Genomic DNA, 24,319 nt, shown 5'->3' on the forward strand with positions numbered 1-24,319 from the left:
TTCATCGCCATGGGGCAGACATTTGGATTCATCTGCTTGCTTTGTTCACGCTGCATTGACAGTTGGTTTAGTGTTGGCACTAAGATGCAGGTGCAGTCACCTGTTCAGTTTACCTGGTATTGATCAGTGTGGGCCAGGCTGAACTCGAGACGACAGAGTTCAGTTGGCTTTGAGTTGAGCAGTTTGTGTGTTTGTTTAAAAGTTTCTATCTGTACATCAGCACATGTGTTAGATCCTATTAAACCTGCAGTGCAGGGATATGGAAGAGGAGCTAACAGTCTCTGAAGTCCTTCACAATCTTTCTTCTGTGCATCACGTTTAGCTTTTTGCAGCTTTGTTCATTTTATTTATTTTTTTCTTACGCTGCACAATTATCATCTTCTATAACATATTGTTGACTGTCCAGTCAAACAGAAACCTGCTGTAAATGTATGAATCCATCATGTAAATAGTAGCCGTGGTTGATCTTACAGCAACTGCTAACCCACAGTAACACTACTCATGAACTGTAACATGATGGGATGTTTTCATTCAGATTTAGCATTTGATTTTTGTGAAGTGCAATGCTATCACTGTAGCAATAGCAATAAAAGACGCACTTAAATTTCAAAAGTTATATACTCTGATTTTCTTTGTTTTCCATCCAGTGTTTGATGCTCAAGGTTTGAAAGAATAAGTGTGAAACAAACTCTCAGGCTTCAAACTGCTATAAACACTATCATAGTTTTTCTTACTCTTGGATCTTTATTCTGTCAGTGAAAGGGGATGTCCTTATTACATCATCTCAGGCAGAGAAGCCCCACCCACCTGCTGTTCAAATGTTTTGTGACCGACAGCCAATCAGTAGAAAGTTAACTTTAAAGGAGGGGCTGCTGAAAGCAAACAGAGGATGAGATGAGGGGCTGCAGAGAGGTGATGAAGCTACACACATTCCCACTGGGAAACTACCCAGTATAGCGACCCTCTTCCAGTGGATCTGCTGGGAGTTTTAGTTGCCATATTCAACTCCAGTTTGATGGAGTTTGGAGGCTTCTTGAATTAAAACCTAGCACCCTTAACGATTGCAGTATTTCCCATCGAGACCCAAACTCGGGTTTCCTCAGCTCCGTGTGAAAGATAATTGGTGGACAGAAATATGTCTGTTTCCTAATGTGCTTGGCCTTTGGCTCACTGTGTGCTGGACTGGCTTTTGTAAATGAACTGCTGTTTCCTCATTAGAGTCGGGTCTGTTTTATCACCCAGTAAACTGTTGAGACAAACAACAGAGGGGGCTGCTATTTTTCATCTGCTAAAACGAAGCGCCTCGCTCCTCTAGGGTTTAATTATACTGTGTTGAACTGAATTAGAATTAATGAAACACTTTGTAATACTTTGGGACAGAAGCTGCACATCAAACTGTCCTACTTTTGCCTGTGCAGATTTATCATGTATGTGCTGTAGGCTGCCGTGGAAGTTTGGGATCCTGTTCAGCGTCTCAGTCACGTCTTAGGCAGAAAGCTAAATGTTTTTGTGGAGGGAAACCTTCCTCTGCTGTTTTAGCTTTTCAAAGTTTGGAGTTTTCCTGTTTTCAAAATCTTTTCTAAATTTCTGTTTTCTTCTTGTCTGATTTTAAGCTGAAGCGGGATTTATGTGTAAGACTCCAGCCATAGCCGACATCGTGATCCTGGTAGACGGTTCCTGGAGTATCGGGCGGATCAACTTCAGGCTGGTCAGGACCTTCCTGGAGAACCTGGTCAAGGCGTTCTCTGTGGAGATTGACAAGACTAGGATTGGTGAGAAGATTTCTGTCCCTTTGGAGGATGAAGGATGGAGTCTGAGCCAGACTGGAATGTGTTATTAGGTAGTAATATATATCAGTAACTTAATTGTAGTTTAAATTCCACTCTTATTTTTGCACGCAGGTCTGGCTCAGTACAGTGGAGACCCCAGGATCGAGTGGCATCTGAACGCTCACACCACTAAAGAGTCTGTAATCGATGCTGTGAAGAATCTGCCATATAAAGGAGGAAACACACTGACAGGTGCGATGCCAAGCGAAACCCCAGCCTCCCACTGGTTATTATGGTCTGCTCTCCCCATCAGAGTGAACAGATAATGCTCAGAGGTGCACTTGGACCAAAGCCCGTCCTTTTGCCTGAGCTTATTAAACTGAGGGGAGCTCATTTTGGATTAGTCTTCAAGTGTTGGTGACCTTGCCGCCTTCGGCTGATAAGAGCTGAGTGTGAATCAGAAGGTCGGCTAGCTTTCTAAAGTTTCAGCATCACTTTTAACGGACAGTAGAAGGAAATGAATAAAGACCTTCACCAATATTCAGGACAAGATCGGTAAAGCAGGAATGCAGCACATGCTGTTATTTGAATTTACTTGATTTGTCTTTTTGTGTTTGTTAACTTAGACCAGCAGGAGACAACATTTCATAGAAGTATGACTTCATCCTGGAATTCATCAGGATGTTCTTGGACTAAACAACCATCAACTATATACCAACAGGCACTTTCATTTGTTTGCATGTTGTGCTGTGAAGAGGGAAAAGAGAAAATTAAAGAATCCAAAAAATGAATTATACTAAAATGACTCCACGTGGAAACCATCACAAATGAAGCAGAGGGTCCTGGCTGTCCACAAGATTAGAGACGAAAGAATAATCAGCATTAAGCTGAGTTTCTAGTAGCTGTCCAAACGCTGCCTGAGGTAAACTTTCAGTCCTGGAGCAGATTTTATTGGTTATATTAATGATGGATCAAGATTCCTGAACATTTGGCATATTAAAACATTAATCAGAGATGAGGTAAAATACAGTATTTTTATTGGATTGCAGCTTTCCGCTCCTCTTCTTTGTAGAACTGGTTACCAGCAGTCGCTCTAATGCTAACTGGAGTGATGCAGTTCTTGTGTAGTACCTTTCTACTCCATTTGAGCACTCACGTACTTTCTACTACAAACACATCTATACGGTACTTTGTTATCGATACCGAAGCACATTTACATCCACACACATTCACAGGCTGACTCAGGGTTCAGTATCTCGCCACACTGACAGGAGCAGCCAGGAATGGATTCAGATGACCCGCTCGGGTTTAGTGAACATGACAAAACAGTCAATGTCATTAAATGCAAACTGACTGGACTTGAATGGGCGTCTTCCTCACAGTTATGGAGTTCTGAGCAAAGACTGATACACTTCATTTGTTTCCATCACCATCCAAATGATGTCCAGTTACATTTCTAAATTATGCCAATCATGTTACAAGTTTGACCCTAGAAATCTCTGGAAGGTTTCATGTGTGGCTAGCCTGCGGTCACGTTGTAAATAACATTGTTTTGCTCTTAAATTTAAAAAAACTAAAAATTAGGACAGCTTTGTTTTTCCTGACAAAATATTCACAGTTAGGAGCATTCAGTCTCAGAGTGGCTCTAAAAAACTCCACCCCACTCATCTGGTACTTGTAGACTGAAACTGTAATATAGTCCTGATAGCTCACTGTAAAGCCTTCACTTTATCTGTTATTCTGATTGTAGTACAAACAGGGTCGAAAAAGAAAAACGGTTTCACCCCAACTATTTATCACAGACGTCCAGCCTCCCCGAGATTTTTGTTTTTCCTTCCACTTGTCACCAAGTGCTTGTTGATAGGGAATCATTGCAGGGTCTTTACCTGGAAGTATGGATCACCTTGAGACAGGCTGTTGCAATTTGACCCTCTTTAAATAAAATGTAATTGAACTTCTTGTGTTGCTAATGAAACTGATCTATCGCTCGAGGGAGCAGCAGGACTTTAAGCAGTCTGTTAGAAGTTGAAGAAGACGTCTGTAATGTCGTTAATGGACACAGCTGAACTCAGCTGCTCATTATGTTATCAAGCTCATTAGACAAAAACCTTGTTGAGCTAATAAGGCGCTCTATAACAATCATTTTCAAGTCTTTGATTGCAACTCTTGAGGCTACATCTCGGCTCAGAGGCATTTATCTGTCCTCGCTACACCTCAGTGGGAAACTTTAAGTACGATCAAACTGTCAGCCAGGACTTAACTATTCCTTTAAAAATGCAGACGATAAACGGCTCGAATTCCCCGCACTTTTATCCAACACATGATAAATATTATGTGTAATACATGGACAAAAGTATATTACATATTTTTATGGTTTTCATACATATGTAGAACAACCCAGTGACATTTAATGTTTTTCAACTCGTCATCTTTGCTCCACAAGTGATTGTCACACATTTGTAATGTAAAGTTTTTTTACTGGTTTGTGCCCAAATTTTGGGACTTTTTTTTTTCCACATTTCAACTAGCCAATGCTTTTGTTCCCAAAATTCTTTCCCAAATTTCAGATCCTGGTTTAATACTTCTTCAGATATTTATGTTCAAATATTGTCTCAGATTTCAATGTGTGAAAAAAATGTCTGGTTTTCAAAGACGTATTTGATAAATGAAGCAAAATTTCCACAGCACTCAATCTCTAAGTCCAGACTTTGAAGTATTTAAACAAATCGGAGTTGGCCGAGGCTGCGATGATTCGAGATGAAATGGCTCTTCTTCTTCTTATCTTGGTGTTTTCTTTCAATCCGAGCAGGTCTGGCTCTGACCTTCATCCTGGAGAACAGCTTCAAACCAGAGTCAGGCTCCAGACCCGGTGTTCCCAAGATAGGAATCCTCATCACCGATGGGAAGTCCCAGGATGATGTCATACCCCCAGCGCAGAGCCTGAAGGATGCTGGGATTGAACTGTTTGCCATTGGTATGACCTCCCAGCACTAAATGCTCCACATACCATGGACTCGGCTGTAATACTGCTCTGCTACACGTTCAGCTGGTTGAGAGTGGTGTGTGTAGTAGAGCTGGAGCTCCTCTGATAGGATCAATGATACTTGCACATCTGTCTGTATGTGTTGAAATGGTGCAGCTGCTTTGATTCACTGAGCTCTCCTTTATATGAAACCCAGCTGACGCTCTGAGTCACAAACAGAAGCAGAAATCTTTAAAGATTCACAGTTTTTCCTTTTGAGTTTCTCGGTTGAACAAAACTCTGTTTGTTTTCAGTTTCAGCACAGTCACAGGTTAATTTCAACATTTCCGCTGTTCTGTGTTGTGTGCTGAAGTAGCAGGTTATTAATTAACTGACAGAACATTGAATACAACACCTTTAATGATATTTGCAGATTTCACCAGGCAAGAACAGCAGGCAGCATCTTAGATTCACGCTGATGCTTTTTGTCTTATAAATATTTTTTAATGCATTTTATTTTTGACCACTGCTGATTTTAAACTATCCAAATATGTGATTTTGGAATACCTTTGGACTCAGTCTGTGGCTCTTTAACACTTGTTAGCCTGTCAGCCTTTAGCTTTAGCTTGTAGTTTGAGCAGTGTACCCAGTCAGCAGGGGGAAAGTTTAGAGATGGAATAAGAAATCCTGTTGCAGCGAGCGCATGTCAGAGTCTGGCGAATAGTTTTGCTGTTGTAAATGAAGTCCTGTGTATGTATTCATGTTCTGGTTGCGTCATAGAAAACCTATTTCCAACACCTTTCATGTCACCCTTGCTGTCAGTAGCATCACTCGGTTTTCTCTCTCCTCTCTCTCCAGGTGTGAAAAATGCTGATGAGAATGAGCTGAAGGCGATTGCCTCACCGCCAGAGGAAACTCACGTCTACAACGTGGCAGACTTCAGCGTGATGAGCGACATCGTGGAAGGTCTCACCAAGACCGTTTGTGACCGCGTGGAGCAGCTCGACAAGAAGATCAAAGGTGTGAAGAGCGGCGTGAATCAGCAGAGTCAGAGATGATACGGCAAAGATGCTGCTGATCGTTGCATCGGGGTTGCTTTGTTGATGCTGTTGGTTCCATATATAACAAGTACACTTCCCCACCAAATATGTTGCAGCCTTGTTATCTTTGTAATGAAATGCCCACAACTTTGTGCCACATAAACACAGATGTGGCTTCAGATAGCAGGCAGAGCTGCTACAGTTTATTACTTTCAGAGTCACTTTGCACACACAGCAGGATTATTTCAGCTCTCGGAGGCTTTTCTGACCCGAGTTTCACACGTAATAGAAGAAAAATCCCTGCTTTCTTTATTATCTGCAGGGGGGGCGGAGCCTGCGCCGCCACCAGCCATCGTGGCTGCACCTCGTGACCTCGTGACCTCAGAGATAACTGCTCGCAGTTTCCGGGTGACATGGACACACGCGTCGGGTCAGGTGGAGAAGTACCGAGTGGTGTACTACCCCGCCAGTGGGGGGCAGCCAGAAGAAAAGGTATTTTATTTGTGTTATTGTTAGTCCATAATTATTTTTATTATTTTCATACTTTCATATCATGTCTGAAAGAAACACTTTTACTTGCAAATCATACAATTTTCAGGAAACTACAAATAGTTCTCTTCATTTTTCACTTTCACTTTTCAGCTTCCATCATAGTTTTTCCACCACAGTGAACAGTCCTGCTTTTATTGTAATTGTTCAATAAAGTGTAAACTACTGAACTGTCTGATTATTAGGCGGCTCATCTGCTTTCTGCCTTCTTATAACTGACTAAAGGGAGCACTTTTCTTTTGTCCCCTTAATTAGTGGAACTTTGGTCCTGATTCGCCTCCACAGAGCAAATAAAATACAGAGAAACTGTCTGTGATGTAATGGCAGCATTTTAATTAAAGCTGCTCGGCTAATCCTTTTAAGGGTCACTTCCAGAAGTTAAGTAATTTCTCAGAGTGATCTGCATGATAAATGCCAACAATTATGCAGAATTTGCAGTAAGGGAATAATAAAAGCGCACTCTCGTATGCTGTGGTAAACTATATTCTGTTACTTTCATTATTAGCCATTAGCTGTGGAAGAGGTGAAAAACTGGAGCATTGATGTGTCTTTTTAATCAGTGTCCTTAACTACAGATATGCACTGACTTATTCTGTGACGTAGGTGTTTTCCCATGTGCTGAAACCTCCGGATAATGCACTCAAACTTTGTTTCCCTACCTATATTACCACGCAGACATGCAGCGCTGTAATTTTCCAAGTTTATATTTATGCTCCTGCAGTTCCTTCTTATTTTTATCCCATTTCTCTTTGATGTTTATTACAACTTGCAGCTGGAACGGCCCCGTTTCCCCACAAGGAAAACTGAGGTTTCATCAAAGCTAATCTGATCTAGTTACACTCAATTTAAATCTCTTTGGAGAGAGCTGAATGCCTACAGCAACATGTGGTGCCTTTTTCAACCTCGTGATATGCAGTCGCTTAATAAACAGAGGATTTCTTTCTGTATTTTAATGCTTTTTGACAAACAAAGTTCTGCTGTCTATTACAAAGAGATGAAGAGCTCTAATTTAGAGCAAATTAAGATTATTTTTAATCCCATCTGTATCAGGCAGTTATGTCCCTGAGAGCAAAGCTGAAATGAATGAACATCACAAGCAAACGTACTTGTTAAGTGTATCTGACTGACTGGCTTATCTCATTCCAGTATTGTAAACTTACTGCACTTGATAACACTGCTGTGATATCCAGGCTGTGACCCACTGGGATCTGTTTTTAGGTGGTCCAGGGGACCCAGAACAGCGTGGAGCTGAGCTATCTGAACTCTCTGACAGAGTACCAGGTGGCTGTTTTTGCCGTCTATCGCAGCTCCGCAAGTGAAGCCCTGAGAGGAAGTGCTACTACATGTAAGTTTATATGTCTACACAGTCAAACAGATGGAAGCAGGCAGCAAACATGGCAGTAAGCCCCATGCAGCATCTGTTGGTCTGTAAGACCCATTTTGAAGCCTCAATTTCAACAATATTGGCATCTTCATTGAGACACTTTGAAGCTAACAGTGACTGTATTTGGACATGAGGGCGGTGCACTTCTCTGCTAATGCTAACAAACCTCGTGCAGTCACCTTACAGTCCGGGGACCAGGTCTGCAACCAGTCATAGTCAGTTTTTTTGATGCATTACTTTAGTATTGAGTGGAAATGAGTGCAGTATGTTTGTGAAACTGCCTACATACACAGAAAGCCACACTAACTCTTTATACAAAGTTTTGTCTGAACCTCACAGATTTTAAACAAATATTCAGAAATTTGTCTACAAATAGTTACACGGTTGGTGCAGGACAGCAGTTTAATTGTAAAATGATGCAGGGACTAGGCAAGCACGCTTTTATGAAGAGATATAAGGAGAATGCAACCAGTTGGCAATCAGCTGAGTCGAGTCTTGAGTTGCAAAGTGACATCTTGTGGAGAAGTTGCGCTCATCGGTACAGACTGAGACTGCGACTGCGATGTGTTAGCACTTTATTTGCATCTATGATCGAGATGTGATTACATGAAAAAACCTGTGAATCTGTCTGAGAGCAACTGCAGTTCCTTTGAGTCAGACTGCAGGTGTTTGGAGACGGGTTCCCTCCCACTAAGGGACCTGAGTCATCACCAGTGGTTGAGGTGTTTCACATTCAGATGACTGGTTGGTCATCGCGACTACTATAAATTGTTCAAAGTGCTCCAAAAGGTGCCGGTGTTCTGGGAACCATCCTACCTGACAAACCATCCTACCGGTTGTTTCTGTGCATGCGCACAACACAAAATTAAGTGGCGAACCATCCTACCTACTGAAATTTATGCTGGAATTATGACAGCAGAAATGTGCATAAACTACGAACTGCAGGACGTTTTGCCAAAGAAGGAACACCGGCAACACAAACACAGGTCAGGGAGAATAGTATTATTGGAGATGAAATAATTGATTAATTTTGTATGAGTCAATGAATTTTTCATATTTCTTTTGTAACTTGGTAGCGATTGATTCACTTTTGGATTGAGTCTCAAGCGGCCGTTTTAAGAACTGTGACAACACCTTTGGGTTCGTTTCAACCACATGATGAAGATTTATCTCTAAAGGTCGCAGAGGCAAATGAACAATGTCCATTTGAGCCTGATTTAAGAATTAAGTCCCAAATGAGGGATCTGAACTCTTCTGTTTTCCCTGCATGCACCTCTTCTATTATGTGCTATCGGTCTCAGGCTTAAATGGCAAACCTTGAAGTTGAGGTCACCTCCAGGACCGTCTTCCCCTGGGATCTTTCATTGTGCTGTTAATTCTCTGCATCAAACTCATCCCATTTCTGCTTCTGTTCAGTAGAAATGTGCTCTTGCTAACACTGTAACACACAGTGTGTTATCACACAGTCCGTGTCTTGCTGGAGATCAACAGCAGGATAATTACCAAAAGCATCTAAACTGAAGATAAAAACTCAGTGTTAACCTGCAGAGATTTTAATCATTTATTTATTGCTTTAACTTTGCTTTGAAGAAACTGACAGGACCCAGATGAACAACACACCTTTGGTCTTTTCACTCAATTCCAATGAAGCCAATTTATGACTGTTGAGTTACAGCATCCGTAATAGCACTGATAGAGCAGCAGATATGTGTTGTACTACAAAGGAAAACAGTGAATTTGGGCCATAAAAGCTACACAGGTGTTTCATTATTTATTGGTGGCCTGATCCTCCTCTGACAGGATGCCTGTGGTGAGCTCTAATTCTGGTGGTATTGCCTGAGGCCTCGCGCTGACATGTGTACTCCGAGCCAGAGCCTGGCTGGATTCTCTGACCTCTTTCGACCTGGCGTTGGCTGACGAATGACAGGGGATTCCTCCCTGTTGGTCGAGGATGAATGCAAAGTCACAAGCTGACCTTGCAGCAAAGTTAATGTGGTGTGGCTGTTTGCTAGAAGCTGCCACTTCTGCCCTGCTGCACTGTCTGCTTAAGGCAGCAAATTAAACATGATGCTAGGTACTAATTGATTTGGGGGTTTGAGGTACAAAAGTGAAACATTTATCAAAGCAATAAGTGAGGACTTTGCTCATGCTGTCTGAGTCTGAAATATATCAGATTTCATGAAACCACACCTTTGCTTTGTTGACGTTTCATTATTTTTTGAATTTGCTGAAGCTAAAAGGAAAAAAATGCATGAGCTCTAAAACTATCTGTAGACTTTATTTGAGCAAGATCGTGTTTTTCAGTTGTCACTGAAATATAAAATGTAAAATCAAGTCCTCCCACAAAGCAGTCCTATCAGCTGTTTGTTCCCACCACCTGAAATAACTCGTTTCTCAAATGGCATATAGAAGGGTTTCTATTTTGAATAATGTACAGTTAGGCAGACGAGTGGGTTGAGGTACTAATATATCGAGTCATGTCTGGAGAAGTTTTGAAGTTAAACTTTATAGTGCTACTCACCCTCACTAATAGGTTTTGGTTATTCTACACTGCTGGGGTGCCGACCTCTAACACCAGCAGTAGAGGAGGCTTAACTTTACACCACTGGTGATGCTCACAACACCTACTTGTGCAAATGGCCTACACAATAGCCTGTATAACACAAAATACATATCTATACACATATATGCATATAAATCTGGGACTGTTAAAAACTTGTAACTATCAACTTTCTAAAGATAAAAGAACATAAAAAATCCAAAGCATGAAAACATAAAGGCAAGATAAACATGAAAACAAAATTATTATAAGGGTCATCATTAAACTGAAAAACCAAGATAACCAGCTGGATGATTGCAGAATTATTTGTCCCATCTAACCAAGTCAAGAAGACTTTGGGGAGGTAGCTAAATGATTTTAAAGGTCTGCAATCCAAAAACACCCCCACGAAAGAAACTATAGAGAGTTTACAACAAGAGGCAAACCACTAATTATACTCAAGAAGAATTTGTCAGAAAAGATCTAAAGAGTGTGCAGAGTTCTGGAGAAAACCACTGGACAGATGAAAACAAGACTAACTTGTACTAGAATGATACGAAGAGAAAAAAACCTCATGATCTGAGCCATATCACATCATCTCACAGACATAGTGGAGACAGTGTTATGATATGAGAAAGCATGGCTGCAACAGGCCACTAGTGATTATTGATGATAGAAGTATCAGGATGAATTCAGAAGTATACAGATCTACAAACTCTGCTTCTATTCAGCCAAATACATAAAACTGATCAGACACCACATTACAGTGAACGTGGATAATGACCTAAAGCAAACTGCAAAGGTAACCCAAGAGTTTCCCAATGCAAAGAAATGGGACATCCTTCAATGGCCAAGTCAGTGATCTGAAGACAAAACAAAGACCCACAAACGAGCAGCAACTGAAGGCAGCCGGCAGAGCTGAGCAGAGGAAATTGCATGTAGTGATATCCATGGACCGTGTATAAAAATAACTGGAATTCCTTAACAGGTAATCCCAGTGGTTTTGTTATCCCCCTTGAAGGCCTCCATTTCAATCACATATCAATTGCTTGACTTAAAGTACACTGTGGTGGTTTGCCGAGGCAAAATTACATCAAATCTGCCATCGGCCCAAAACTTAAGGACCTGATTGTAAATCTCATAAATCTCTTTTCTAGTTAAATCTGTTTTGGCTCATTGCCGTGCTGGACAGTGACCCCTGAATAACCAGTCTGCATGTTCTTGGTACTGCTGTTTTTAACAACCCTGACGTTGTGCATTACTGTTTAAAATACATCAAAGAAGATTTGGATTTCTGTTTAATCATGCATGAACTTACAAGACCTAATTTACTTCTTTTGCTGCAGGAGAGCTGTAGGATTGCAAATTCCTTAATCTTTGGAAAGGGCGAGTTTTCTATGAAATGTGAATTTTCAGGACTTGTCTGGACTGTCCAAAACAGTAGGTTAGTGTCAGGTTAGTGTAAAAGTGCCAGATTACCATTTTAGGTAAGATTTAATCAGCTACACTTCCTTATTGGTTAAAAGTAAATGTGTCAAAGGAAGAAAGGCCCTCATCCAAACCCTGTGCTTGTGTCCGACAGTGGCCCTGCCCACGGTGAACAACCTGGAGTTGTTTGATATTACTCACAGCACTATGCGGGTCCGCTGGAAGGCCGCCGCTGGGGCTTCTGGGTACATGATCCTGTACGCCCCGCTGACTGAGGAGGACGCTTCAGATGAGAAGGAGGTGAGGAGTGTGCTCGTGTGCAATGAGAGTAAATGTGAGGCAGAGAAAACCTGCAGCATTTCAGCAGGTAAACTAAATAATGAAAACACCAACACTAAATGAGCTGTATGATTCAGAGCAGGGTGCTCTCTGCTGGGCTTCAGCTCCTTTTCCAAAACAAATCAAATTTCTTTACATCAGATGAAATTCCTCACAGGTCTACTTTAAACTCTGATCCAAGTAAAATATCTCCTACTTCATTTTATGTCATTTTAAAAGCCATACAAATATAGTGTTCAAAACTTTGTAAAGGTAACTGAACTCCTGCCTTGTTTATCAATTGATGAAGTCCAAGTGACCTCATCAATTAATGCATGTTTCAAGAAACGAGAGTCAAACTGCTGACAGAGATTTTAATCAGGCTGTAATCTGAGTGGGAAGCAAAAATTGGCTGAAAAATATGGTTTTTAATTTGTGCCAGTCTGAATATTTTACATCTTACAACTCAACATTGTTTATCTGAAAACATGAGCTGAATTCTTGATTTTGATACTTTGAATATTGAAGAAAAAGCTACAGAAACGACTCCCCTGCTCCAGGTCACGGTGCTCACCTGATGTGCCGCTCTCAGGCTTGGACACTTTGGCATCATCCAATAAAGGCTGCTCGTTGGTCACTGAGTTATAGATAAAGACCCAGCTCTCATCAGCAGAGTATTCTCAACATGAAGGTCAGCTGTGATGGAAGAGTTGATATTTGCTCTTTGTGGAAGTTTGAAGTCTAAGTGCAAGCGGTCAGAACAAGAAGTCCTGGAGCAAGCTAAAAAACTAGCACCCGGACTGGAAGTGGTCCTGTGGTGCAGAAGGAGACGACCCTGAAGGAGAGATCAACCAATTTAAATTCAGGCACTTTTAATTGAACAGAGTAACCGTAGTGTATGACTGCACATCGTATACTTTATGGAAGCACTTTTCATATTGTCCTACACATCAGTCTAACAGTGTTAGCATTAACATCAGATGGTGTCATGGATGTCATTGTGGTTCGCTATAACCAATAAGCCAGCATTCAGGTTTCTGGTGTGATGAATAGTCTTTTGTTAGAGTGAACATGAATCAAAAAACTTGAACTAGAACTTCAAATACCTGCAGGTTTGAGCAGAAATGGACTGAATGTAATCAGCAGCTCAGGATCATTCAGTTACATCTCACAATTTGACTTCGGAGAAAAATCACAGGATATTGTTGGACATTTGCATAACAGAGGCTTTCTGCGCCTGCTGACTTTTTGTCTGTGGTTTTGCTTGTTGTTTGGCATTTTTGTCTTCGGTGGTCGTAGGAAATCCACCTGAATTTGCTTTGAAATAGTCTATTAAAGACGGTGACTGTCGGAGCTGACAGACTGCTAATTAGCATTCAGCTGAATAAAGTTGACCTTCTTAGATGTCTTTGTAATTATAATTGAGTTGCTTCAAAGTAAACGTCTGCTTTCATGTGCCGTTTCTGTTATTTTTCTTCATATTCTGTATGTTTGACACAGCGTGCTTTATAGTTTATTATACTGTGATTCTCAGGAAGGAAACAGAGGAAGCGGGATAGAAGCAAACGGCTAAAAAAATGTACCAGAAATATCAGATAATATTAGAGAAAGCGGTGGCAGTAGAGAGTTTTTAAGTCACTCTAATAAACAGCATGGCTGATCCTGAGCCCCCCTTCAGTGTCCCCACCATGCATGAGTCAAACAAGTGCAGCCACCCTCTGAGTCACAGTAATATATCTTTAAAAACTGTGACCAATTAGAGGACAAAACACAACCAAAGCATCAATTACACCTTGAAAGACTGAATAACACTTCAAAGCGAAACACGCACGCATACAAAGACCAGCACTGATCGGAAAGGACACATTAAAAGCAAACAGCAGGACAGACTGGAACATGGAGATCTTTTGCAGGTAAATTCAGTAGTTAAGGAAGACGAGACATTCAAAGGAGAGGAGGAGAGGTATGAAGGGCACAGGCAGCCGTCCTTATCCCTCCTTCTCCCGTTAGACCTCATTATGCCTACCGTCACATTCCCCTCCAGGCAGAAAGCAATAAAAACAATTTAGGAAGGAATTTAGAATCAGGATGGATGCTTTCCAGTGGTGAGGATAAGCCTGGCTCTAAGGCACTCCTGTCAGAGCCCAGGCTTGGCTGGCTCGTCCTCGTGTGGCTTCCACTTATGGGCCGTGTGGGGACTTGTCTGGGCCAAAGCCAGCCTCAAATCCAGCCCAGTTTGACTAGAAAAGTGCTTTCATTCAAACAGGGACCCAGTGTAGGTCTGCACAGATTGAACCCGAGGGAGAGAAAGGACGAGCACAAATATGAACAAGAGGTAGATCTTACAGCAGGATGTGACTCCAATGGTCCCCGAAGCTGCTAAATGTGTCCACGCCAAACAAAAACAACAGTTACATGAATTTGGTGCACGTAACAAAATGGCTTTCTTGTCGAGCAAGAAATGCTTCAGCTCATGCCAGTGCATCCGCCCGGGTCCAATCCGGCCCCTACACCCACATCAAGTACAAGTGGAAGTGAGTGATGAAGCCTGCCAACTCAGAGTCTACACCGATGCACACTCCACCTGCTCTGAGTCAGGAACGGAGGAAACTCCACACATAACCACACAGCACAAATATGACTGTGTGCTTATCTAAGAAGGGTTGGACTCTGCTGGGTAAATGAAAACAAAAGGATGAGATGATGTTTAAAGGCGGTGATAGAGAATAATGTCGTGTTTCAACTAGAGATGGACCGATCCGATATTACGTATCGGTCCGATACTGACGTAAATTACTGGATCAGATATCGGAGGGAAATAAAAAATGTAATCCGATCCATTAAATATCAAAAAAACACCTCACAAAACTTCCGACACGGCGTAACTCGGCTCATAACCGTAGCACATCGCAGCAGTGCGCTCACCTGATAGAGCGGCTGTGTGTATTTGTAGCCTCGCTACCAAACCAGCATTTCATCTCCGAGGAAGTTATCCCAGAGAGAAGTAAAGCAAGTGTGTAAGTTCATCTCTGAATGTTTGTAAAGCGTTCCCACGTTAAGCTTAACAACCGATATATGGAGCGACTGCCTCTCTCCCTCCCTCTCCTGCTGCTACTTAAATCATGAAACTGCTTAATGATCAGCTGATCGGCTTTTCTGTCGCGAGTCCGTCTCTCTTCTTTGTTTTTGGCCCACTTTGCACCAGAAAGATGAAACCAGCGGCTGAACAACAGCAGCACGTTTAAGCTTGATAAGCTGTTGTTAGAATGTATTTAATATTACTTTCTACACCAGGATCCTTTTCTACGCAGCTGACGGCTGGTAACTGTGCAGGGGCGGATCTAGCAAAGTGTAGCCAGGAGGGCCGATAGGGCATGAACAGGGAAAAGGGGGCACAAAGACATACTTTTCTTTCTTATTCTCATTTAAAATGTCTAGCTTTTAATAAATAATTATCTGAATCTTACACCCAAAGTTTTAATCTGATGTAAAATGTATAGAAGTCCATTACTGTATATAGTAACTGTTAAGTCTAATATACCCGAGTAAGCTATAGTACTTTTTCCTTTGGGAAGGTACCATCTGTGCAGTCTGCAATTCTGTAGAAGAAAGATGTTGAATCTATTTAATTATTCTTGAAAAATAATTTATTTCTGTGCATTTTTTTTTCACCCTGCATCAAATTAAAGTTGATTACATCGATTAAGCATCATGAGGTGGAGGGTGGGGGGTGGTTCCCTATTTTCTTTTGCTGGGAGTTTGCAACCCTATTAGTTAGGTTGCTTAATATTTCTGCTAAGTACTCTTTAAAATACCAGAATAGGGAGGATGGAGCAGGTTTAAGTTTATTAGATTGATCAGTGTTGCTGAACTATGAAATATTTTGGGTGCAGTGTATTTTTTACATACAGGTATAACAGAATAGCTTTAGTGTTGTTGTTTATTTAAATTTGAGTATGAACTTATACAAAATGCAGCAAGATATTAAAAAAAACAGTTTTATTGATTAAAAAACACACTATATCGGATTCATATCGGTATTGGCAGATATTCAGATTTATGGTATCGGTATCGGACATTTTATGTCTGATACCGATACCGATATCAACCACCCCCCACCCTACACCTCATGATGCTTAATCGACGTAATCAACTTTAATTTGATGCAGTGTGAAAAAAAAAATGCACAGAAATAAATTATTTTTCAAGAATAATTAAATAGATTCAACATCTTTCTTCAACAGAATTGCAGACTGCACAGATGGTACCTTCCCAAAGGAAAAAGTACTATAGCTTACTAGGGTATATTAGACTTAACAGTTACTATATACAGTAATGGACTTCTATATATTTTACATCAGATTAAAACTTTGGGTGTAAGATTCAGATAATTATTTATTAAAAGCTAGACATTTTAAATGAGAATAAGAAAGAAAAGTATGTCTTTGTGCCCCCTTTTCCCTGTTCATGCCCTATCGGCCCCCCTGGCTACACTTTGCTAGATCCGCCCCTGCACAGTTACCAGCCGTCAGCTACGTAGAAAAGGATCCTGGTGTAGAAAGTAATATTAAATACATTCTAACAACAGCTTATCAAGCTTAAACGTGCTGCTGTTGTTCAGCCGCTGGTTTCCTCTTTCTGGTGCAAAGTGGGCCAAAAACAAAGAAGAGAGACGGACTCGCGACAGAAAAGCCGATCAGCTGATCATTGATCAGTTTCATGAAGTAGCAGCAGGAGAGGGAGAGAGAGAGGCAGTCGCTCCATATATCGGTTGTTAAGCTTAACATGGGAACGCTTTACAAACATTCAGAGATGAACTTACACACTTGCTTTACTTCTCTCTGGGATAACTTCCTCAGAGATGAAATGCTGGTTTGGTAGCGAGGCTACAAATACACACAGCCGCTCTATCACGTGAGCTCACTGCTCCGACGTGCTACGGTTATGAGCCGAGTTACGCCGTGTCGCAAGTTTTGTGAGCTGCTTTTTTGATATTTAATGGATCGGATTACATTTTTTATTTCTCGCCGATATCCGATCCAGTAATTTAGGTCAGTATCAGACCGATCCGATATTACGATATTACATCTCTAGTTTCAACAGGAGCAAAGGGGCAGTGACCTTTATTTAAGTAAAATTCAATGTAGACCCATTTTGATTGTTGATGGTTATGTAGGTCATGTGCACAGAAAAGGAAACTGTATTTCCTTCCTCTGCATCAAAGACAAGAAACAGGGTTAAGAAATTCCTCCTGTGTGCCACGCTACTTAGAAAATTTATGACCTGAAGTCTTTTACCGTGTTTATCACAGAAAACAGAGAAAAATGAAAAAAAGTCAGCTGATTAAATAGGTCACATTCTGCTAAAAACACAAAATAAAACATGCTTTATTTTGTAATACATGTCCTGTAATGATGGTGGATGCTCATATCAAACCGAGCCAGAATTTAAAGTAGTAAGATGTGGACATGTAGCAGCTCCGGCTTCAGTCTACATTAGTTGGTCTTCAAAGAAGAGCATCTAAAATCGCCAAAGTATGGCTGCACCGAGGCCCTGTAAAGGAATAAGGATTTTTTAAGGATGCAGAGTCGCTTTGATAGAATCCAAGAATAAAAATATGAAGTGAGAAACAAGCAGAGCAGGTCCTCTTTAAGCCATCCTATCTGATTGCAGCAGCTCTGATTCTGATTGAAATTCCTACTTCAGTGTGAGAAAGGCAGGGGCGTCCCAAAGCTCGGCGGTTAGAGTCTATTCAGAAAATTGTCTCAGGATACAAAAACGGAGATCAAGCCTTTAGTTATTTAACTCTGTTACATCTTAGGCCAAAACATAAGGTGGAAACATTCTTAAATGAAGTAAAAAAAAAACAAAAACCTGTTAAAGTATTAACAGTAATTATTGATCATGTTGTATACCAAACCTACTGGCAGATTGTTCCTGCTGTACGTTGTAGTTCTCTAAGGAAACAAGAAAAGCCATTTGTTGTATTATGTCTGCATCCAGTTTATGTTTGGCAGAATAAGTGATGGTGAAGTTGAATATTTGTGGGCACGCTGTGTAAGCAGCTGCAGACTCGTTGAGTTCTGTGTTGGCGATAAAGATGAAGGAAATCGGCCTCTGTGGGGACAGAAAGGTCTGTTTCGGCTAAGTAAACAAGCTACAGCTGCAAAGCAAAAAACAACTGATGTTTTTCTCACATTTTGAAATCGACCACTGCGGTCCTCCAAACACAGAGTTTCATCATCTTCCTTTGTTCTGAGTTTCAGCTCAGTAGATGTGGGACATACTATAAGAGCCTGATTAACCCTCCTGTTTAATGTAAAAGAAGATCTCCATATTCAGAAATCATCTCATGCAATCACACTTTAATTCTCTGCTTGCCTGGACGGGACTGCTGATGATAGAAGAGTAGACGTGCAGAGAGATGAATAACAGGGCGGATAAACGACTGGATGAAATCCACTGACAAGACAGAGATTTAAAGGCTCTACTAGAAAGTCTCTGTGTCTATGCTAAACGCACATACCTGCTGTGTGTGTGTGCAGGTGAAGGTGGATGACTCGGTGACTGAGGTGGAGCTGGAAGGATTGACTCCAGCTACTGAGTACACGGTGACAGTTTACGCCATGTACGGGGAGGACGCCAGTGACCCCATGACCAGCCAGCAGACCACATGTAAGTCTGACACATGCAAAACACTCCCACCATCAAATGACTCAAATATTCCTCTGATTTGTTGTTAGCAGCCAGTAGCTGAAAAATGGAGCCAAAGGAAAAGCCAAAATCTTCAGTGTGCTAAAGAGTCTCATGTTGAAATGTCCAACTTTACAGCAGATACACATGCTTACCACCTGCAGCAGGAACCCATGCTGCCCTCTGTAGCTAGTTTGTTTCTTAGTAGCAACTGTACATGTGGTGATTTATTTATTTTATAAGTTATCTGTGTAAAATGTACTAATGCTTAAATATGAGCATCACTTGATCACACTGGTGCCACCTTAGCTAATAGGAGTTGTTCCTCATGGCCACTGTTTGTGTTTTTGGTCCCATTAGTAGCTTTTTTTTAATGGAATTATCTGATAAACAACATGGATTGCTGTGGCTGACTGGTGTGATAAAGTTGTTGTATTTCCTGTTTATGTTTATGAGGTGATTAACATTCATAATATACGAGCTTTCTAGGATTTGCTAATAACACTTTTAGGTCTCCAGAACATTGTCACCTGTAAAGCTTTGGTTGAACCTTCAAAACAGGCGTCCGAACCAGTCAGTAATGACAGAGTGGCTACATTTATGCTTCATATACAGTCCATGGTTACCATGCAGCTGAAGCCTTTTGCCTGGTTGGACTTGTCCTGTTGGCAGCCATTAAACTTTGGCTGATTCTAGACTGAACGACATGGATCCACCTCAAACTCTGGCTGAAAAATAAATCCATTAAAACTAAGTGTTGCTCTGATCACCACAGTTATGTAACAACAATGTGGACGTCATACAAATATCAGCATCACAGTTTAGGAGCTTCAAGTGTAAAGAAGCTGAGTCGTGGCTGCATAAACAATTTCACTAAATATTTAAGCATGCAAATATTTTTTTAAAGACACAAGATATCAAAAATATTCCACGGACTTTGTAATCCTTCACATATTACAGCCGGATACGGTTTTAAAATGAGGAGCAGCCACAAAATTTTCACAAAGTGTCCTCATCTTCTTTTAATGTCCTTGGAGTTGAGATCTGAAAGAAAGTCAAACCGGTCCTCGCAGAAATAGAAATATAAGGCCGCACATCAATATGCTTTACTAACTGTTGGTGAAATTCAATTTCATTAAATCCCTGGCAGGTTCTGTGACCCTTGAACTGGAGTCACTGCTGTTCTCATCTCTGAAAGCAGCCAGCACATTTTTCATTTTCCTCAGGACATTAACTCTCAGCTGTCTGATCAGGAGGAAACCACATCTCCAAGTACTTAAACCTACATCCTCCATGTACAAACCTCCAAACCCTTTATCAGCTAATTTCTTTCATTATCTTTTTTATGTGTTTTCTAATCAGAGGGATCAGCTGCCGCAGACATATTTGCTTTTCATTTGCCGAGTGTTTGCTCATAGTTTCTTCCCAGACGGCTGCAGCATGCCGACGTCCTGTCCCAACACGTATCCTGCTCCTGACAAAAACTAGCAGCCCGCAATGCCAAACTCTCTACATGGCGCCGACTTTGACTCCCTTATTCCAGCTATTTTCTGCACCTCACTGTCATTCTTTAGAGTTTTGATGAGAGTAACTCGGCGCTCCGCCCACCCTAAATCCCCACCGTGCTCACTAATTAACATTTTATGAAGTTTCCTTTAAGGTTTGAGGCCTGCGGCTTTAAGTCAGGGCATGTTTATGTCTTTATGGTGTGTGTAAGGCTTTGGATGCGGGTCAGAAGAGGGGGCGGGTGGGGGGATTAGGGTTTCTGTCAAATACATTTTCAGAATAAAATAACTTTTATTGTTCCATGCAGGCAGGAGTTAATGCCCTTGAATGAAGATGGGACACATTATGTTTTGGTCATCGTCTTTGTATCAGCCCCGTTCCCTGAAATATTCCTTCTGCGTTATAAAAACGAGGTTCCTCGTTAGCTGCACACCACATGATGCGAATGATGGTCGTGATGTGCTTTTCACTCAGCGAGCTTGTTCGTATTCATTCAGTCTGCCTCTCTGTGTCATCAGAGGCCTCTCATCCCTCATTTCCTCTCATCATTTAACTGTCGTTTCTTCCATTGTTAAGACAAAATGTACTTTAATGATCACTGCAGTGAAACGAGGCCATTGCACATGCAAATGGATTGGATTTCTTTTGCTTTGAAGGAGCATGATGGAGATTAAAGATAAAGACTCATACAAAATCAGACTACAGAGAGTTTTACACATCTTCCCACTTTGTGGTTTTACAACCAGAAGCAGATCGTGAGACCACACTATGCAGATTTGATTTTGAATTGTTTTTTTCATTGGTTGTTTGTTATTTAACTGTAGCTGTAAGTGTGTGTGCTTGCAGAGGTTATACATGTCATGAGGGACTTGCAAACACTTGATCCCGTTTATATAAGAAAGGATTTCAAAAGGAAAAGTAGTTTTTTTTTCAATAATTTAGCTACAATAAAAACCAGAATATTCCTCTGTGGAAATGGCCACACTCAGAAACAAGAATTGCTCTACAGAAGCTGGCAGATGTTGGAGGGTTTTCTTGTGCTTCCCACACAACTTTTTAATGACATGCAAATCTCCAGTTTGACTTGGCCAGTCTGTATCCATCCATTTCCTTTTTTTGTTTGTTTGTGATTTCTGATGTTTTTTCACGCCTGTGATTGGTCCCTTTAGCTCTCAGAAACATGGCTTCACTTTGTCTTCACGCATTCTTGGACATGATGTGGTATGATGCAGAATTCAGTTATTAAGCATGGTGTTACCTTCAACCCAAACCACGACTGGTGTATGACTGTTATGGGATTTTATTGTGTTTTTTCTTTTGCCTGTTCCATCTGTGGGTCTTTATTATCTCCAGAACACATTATTTCAAAAGGCCTGATGTTTAACTGTATGTTCACTGAAAAATGTCAACTTTCTTTTTGGGCAGCAGGAGCTTTTTTTGTTGTTGCCGGCTTGATTCCAATGCATATATGTGCAGACACATTCAAATTGTATATGCTCACACTCTGATGCCAACAGAGTTACTTGCAGATGCCGTTGTAAAACACTGGGGTTCTTGAATGCGTCTCGTTGCTTCAGAGGGTGTGTTGCTGGAAGTAAGTGAGACTGTGTTAACTTTATGGACAGAAGACGTAGACATAGACAAGCGCTGGGAGTTTTCTGCTTTGGTGCCCTCAGGAGCTTATTAGTGCTCTTCACAGATGCTGGGGTTCTTCTGGCTTCATCGGGCAGTGACCTCCACCTTGCACTGGATCAGCTTACAGTCGAAAGAGAAGTAGCTGGGATGAGAATTAGCACTTCCAAGGCTGATACCATGGTTCTCACCCTGAAAAGGGAGTTCCCACTGCAGGTCGGGGAAGAGTCGCCATCCCAAATGGAGGAGTTTAACTATTTCAGGGTCTTGTTCATGAGTGGGGCGAGAGTCGGGTGAGAGATTGACAGAAAGATTGCAGCAGTGTTAGTGGGGATGCAGAGGTTTTCTTGGTCTGCTGTGGTAAAGAAAGTCAAGCTTTGTTCCTACCCTCAGCTTTGGCCACGAGCTCAAGGTAGTGACTGAAAGAATTAAATCATGAATACAAGAGACAGAAACAGGGTGTCCTGGGTGTCCCTTAGAAATGTGCTAAGTGGCTTGGTCAGGTGCTTGGAGTAGAGCCACTACTCCTCCAAATCGAAAGGAGTCAGTTAAGGTGAATCAGACATTTGGCCAGGACGCCTAGAAAATTTCTAGGTGAGGTTTTTTGGCCATGGCCATCAGGGCTCTAGAGCAGGGGTGGGGGAACTCCAGGCCTCGAGAGCTGGTGTCCTGCAGGTTTTAGATGTGTCCTTGATCGGCTAAATGACGTCCTCAGCATGTCTTGAAGTTCTCCAGAGGGCTGGTAATGAACTAATCATTTGATTGAGGTGTGTTGACCCAGGGTGAGAACTTAAACCTGCAGGACACCGGCCCATGAGGCCTGGAGTTGCCCACCCCTGGTCCAGAGCCACATGGTTTGATCTTGGTACGATGATACTACAAACTCAAAAGTGAGCAAAACAGCAGAACCTTGATGTCAGAGCTTTAAATAAGATGGGTTCCACCTTTCACTGCCTAGTCTGGAACCCCTAATCAAATTAAATAAAGGAGCACACTTTCTGTATTGCTGATCCTTTTAATGAGACTTCATCAGAGCTGTTATAATAGTGTTGAAAGCTCTGATTGGCTGAGCTGTCAGTGAAAGCAACACTAGAGTTGTATGGGTGTTGAGCAAAGCTGCCAGCTGCAGAGACAGCCCTGAGCTGTAGCGTCATCTATATGGGTGTCGTAATACTCTTATATGTAGACGTTTGGAAACTTTAGCGACTTACCTGTCCTTAAACTTTTTTAATTTGCTTTTTGCTCATTGCTGTTGTGACCCTGGGATACCCCGGTGCAAACGCCGTGGCAGCATCTCCCTCCCTTCAGCCCACTCGGTATTTCTCTCTTGCCTCACTTTCTGCTGCTTTGTTTTTAATCTGACCCTCGGTATAATTGAGGTGAAGCACTGGTGGGTACAATCAGAGTTATTTTTCTTTTCTTTTTTTGAAGAAAACAGATCAGCGATTCTAAATGTAAAAGTTTCAAAGCTCAGAGAGAATCAGATTCTGCGGCTGAATTTTTAAAGTGAGGGCAGGGGGGATTTTTTAGACCTCCGAGACGGCGAGAAGAAATGAGAAAGAGTGGACATTTAGGCAGAGCCTGAGGGAGTGCGGTGATGTAATGAGCTGCAGGCCACTTTATAATTAAAAGTAGTGGAGTCCAATAACCCTTGTACAAACCCCCACGAGTGCGAGTGTGAATTAGGTAGACCTGCTGTTATCAGGGGTCGCGATTCCAGGCCTCTCATCAAGGCTCGGCTGTGTTTGCGTGTTCATGTTTCTGCTGTTGATAAAGAACATAAAGCTGTTTTGTTCTTTCATTCTTTCTTCGTCTTTTTGCGACGTATGAGTTCAGTTTGAAAGATGTTCCATTTCCGAGGCCACACACACTTTCTTACAGCGTGGGATTATAACTATGCTAATATGAGCAACTGGGCAATTTTTATGATTTAAAGTTTTGGAACATTTTCTGAAAGGCACATTTAATAAAATAGTATGGAGGACCAAAGCTGCCAGTCTCCCAAAGTCAATGCAGGAACACTAAGCTAAAAAATATATAAACTAGTGAAGGTAAATAAATAGGTTAATTTATTGGAATGCAAATACAGAATAATAATATTGCATTATATGTGCAATAATCATACTTAATTAATCAACTGATTAATATATATTTTGGCTGATTCCATCCTCCATAGGCAGAGGAACTTATAGTCCGTTCACAGCCGTTTCTTTCCAGATGTTGTGTTTACAGTTTGCTTTCTGTCCCTCAGTACCGCTGATCCCAGCGAGGAACCTTCGTTTCTCGGAGGTGGATCACAGCTCTGCCCGGATCACATGGGACTCCGCCTCCAGGAAGGTTAAAGGGTACCGCATCATGTACGTCAAAACCAATGGAGTCCAGACCAATGAGGTGAGGTCATCAGGCTTGTCCAAACTCGTCAGAGAGGAAGTGGTTAAGTGTTGGGAAACTGTCGTTCCTCCATGAAGTTTAACAATTCCAGTGGAGTCATTGGTCCAG

General features: G+C 41.5%; 1 protein-coding gene across 6 annotated transcripts in view; it reads left to right on the top strand.

Moving 5' to 3' along the window:
- Positions 1–24,319, top strand: part of col14a1b (collagen, type XIV, alpha 1b) — a 174,370-nt gene that overhangs the window by 53,708 nt on the left and 96,343 nt on the right. For all 6 annotated transcript variants that reach the window (XM_019350851.2, XM_019350853.2, XM_019350850.2 and 3 more), the window contains 9 exons: positions 1,614–1,772; positions 1,902–2,021; positions 4,579–4,743; positions 5,590–5,751; positions 6,094–6,263; positions 7,539–7,665; positions 11,826–11,971; positions 18,535–18,664; positions 24,072–24,211. In XM_019350851.2, coding sequence (XP_019206396.1) covers positions 1,614–1,772; positions 1,902–2,021; positions 4,579–4,743; positions 5,590–5,751; positions 6,094–6,263; positions 7,539–7,665; positions 11,826–11,971; positions 18,535–18,664; positions 24,072–24,211 — 1,319 coding nt within the window. The remainder of the gene's footprint in view (positions 1–1,613; positions 1,773–1,901; positions 2,022–4,578; positions 4,744–5,589; positions 5,752–6,093; positions 6,264–7,538; positions 7,666–11,825; positions 11,972–18,534; positions 18,665–24,071; positions 24,212–24,319) is intronic.

The sequence above is a fragment of the Oreochromis niloticus genome, linkage group LG22 (assembly GCF_001858045.2).
Source record: "Oreochromis niloticus isolate F11D_XX linkage group LG22, O_niloticus_UMD_NMBU, whole genome shotgun sequence".
Taxonomy (NCBI): Eukaryota; Metazoa; Chordata; class Actinopteri; order Cichliformes; family Cichlidae; genus Oreochromis; species Oreochromis niloticus.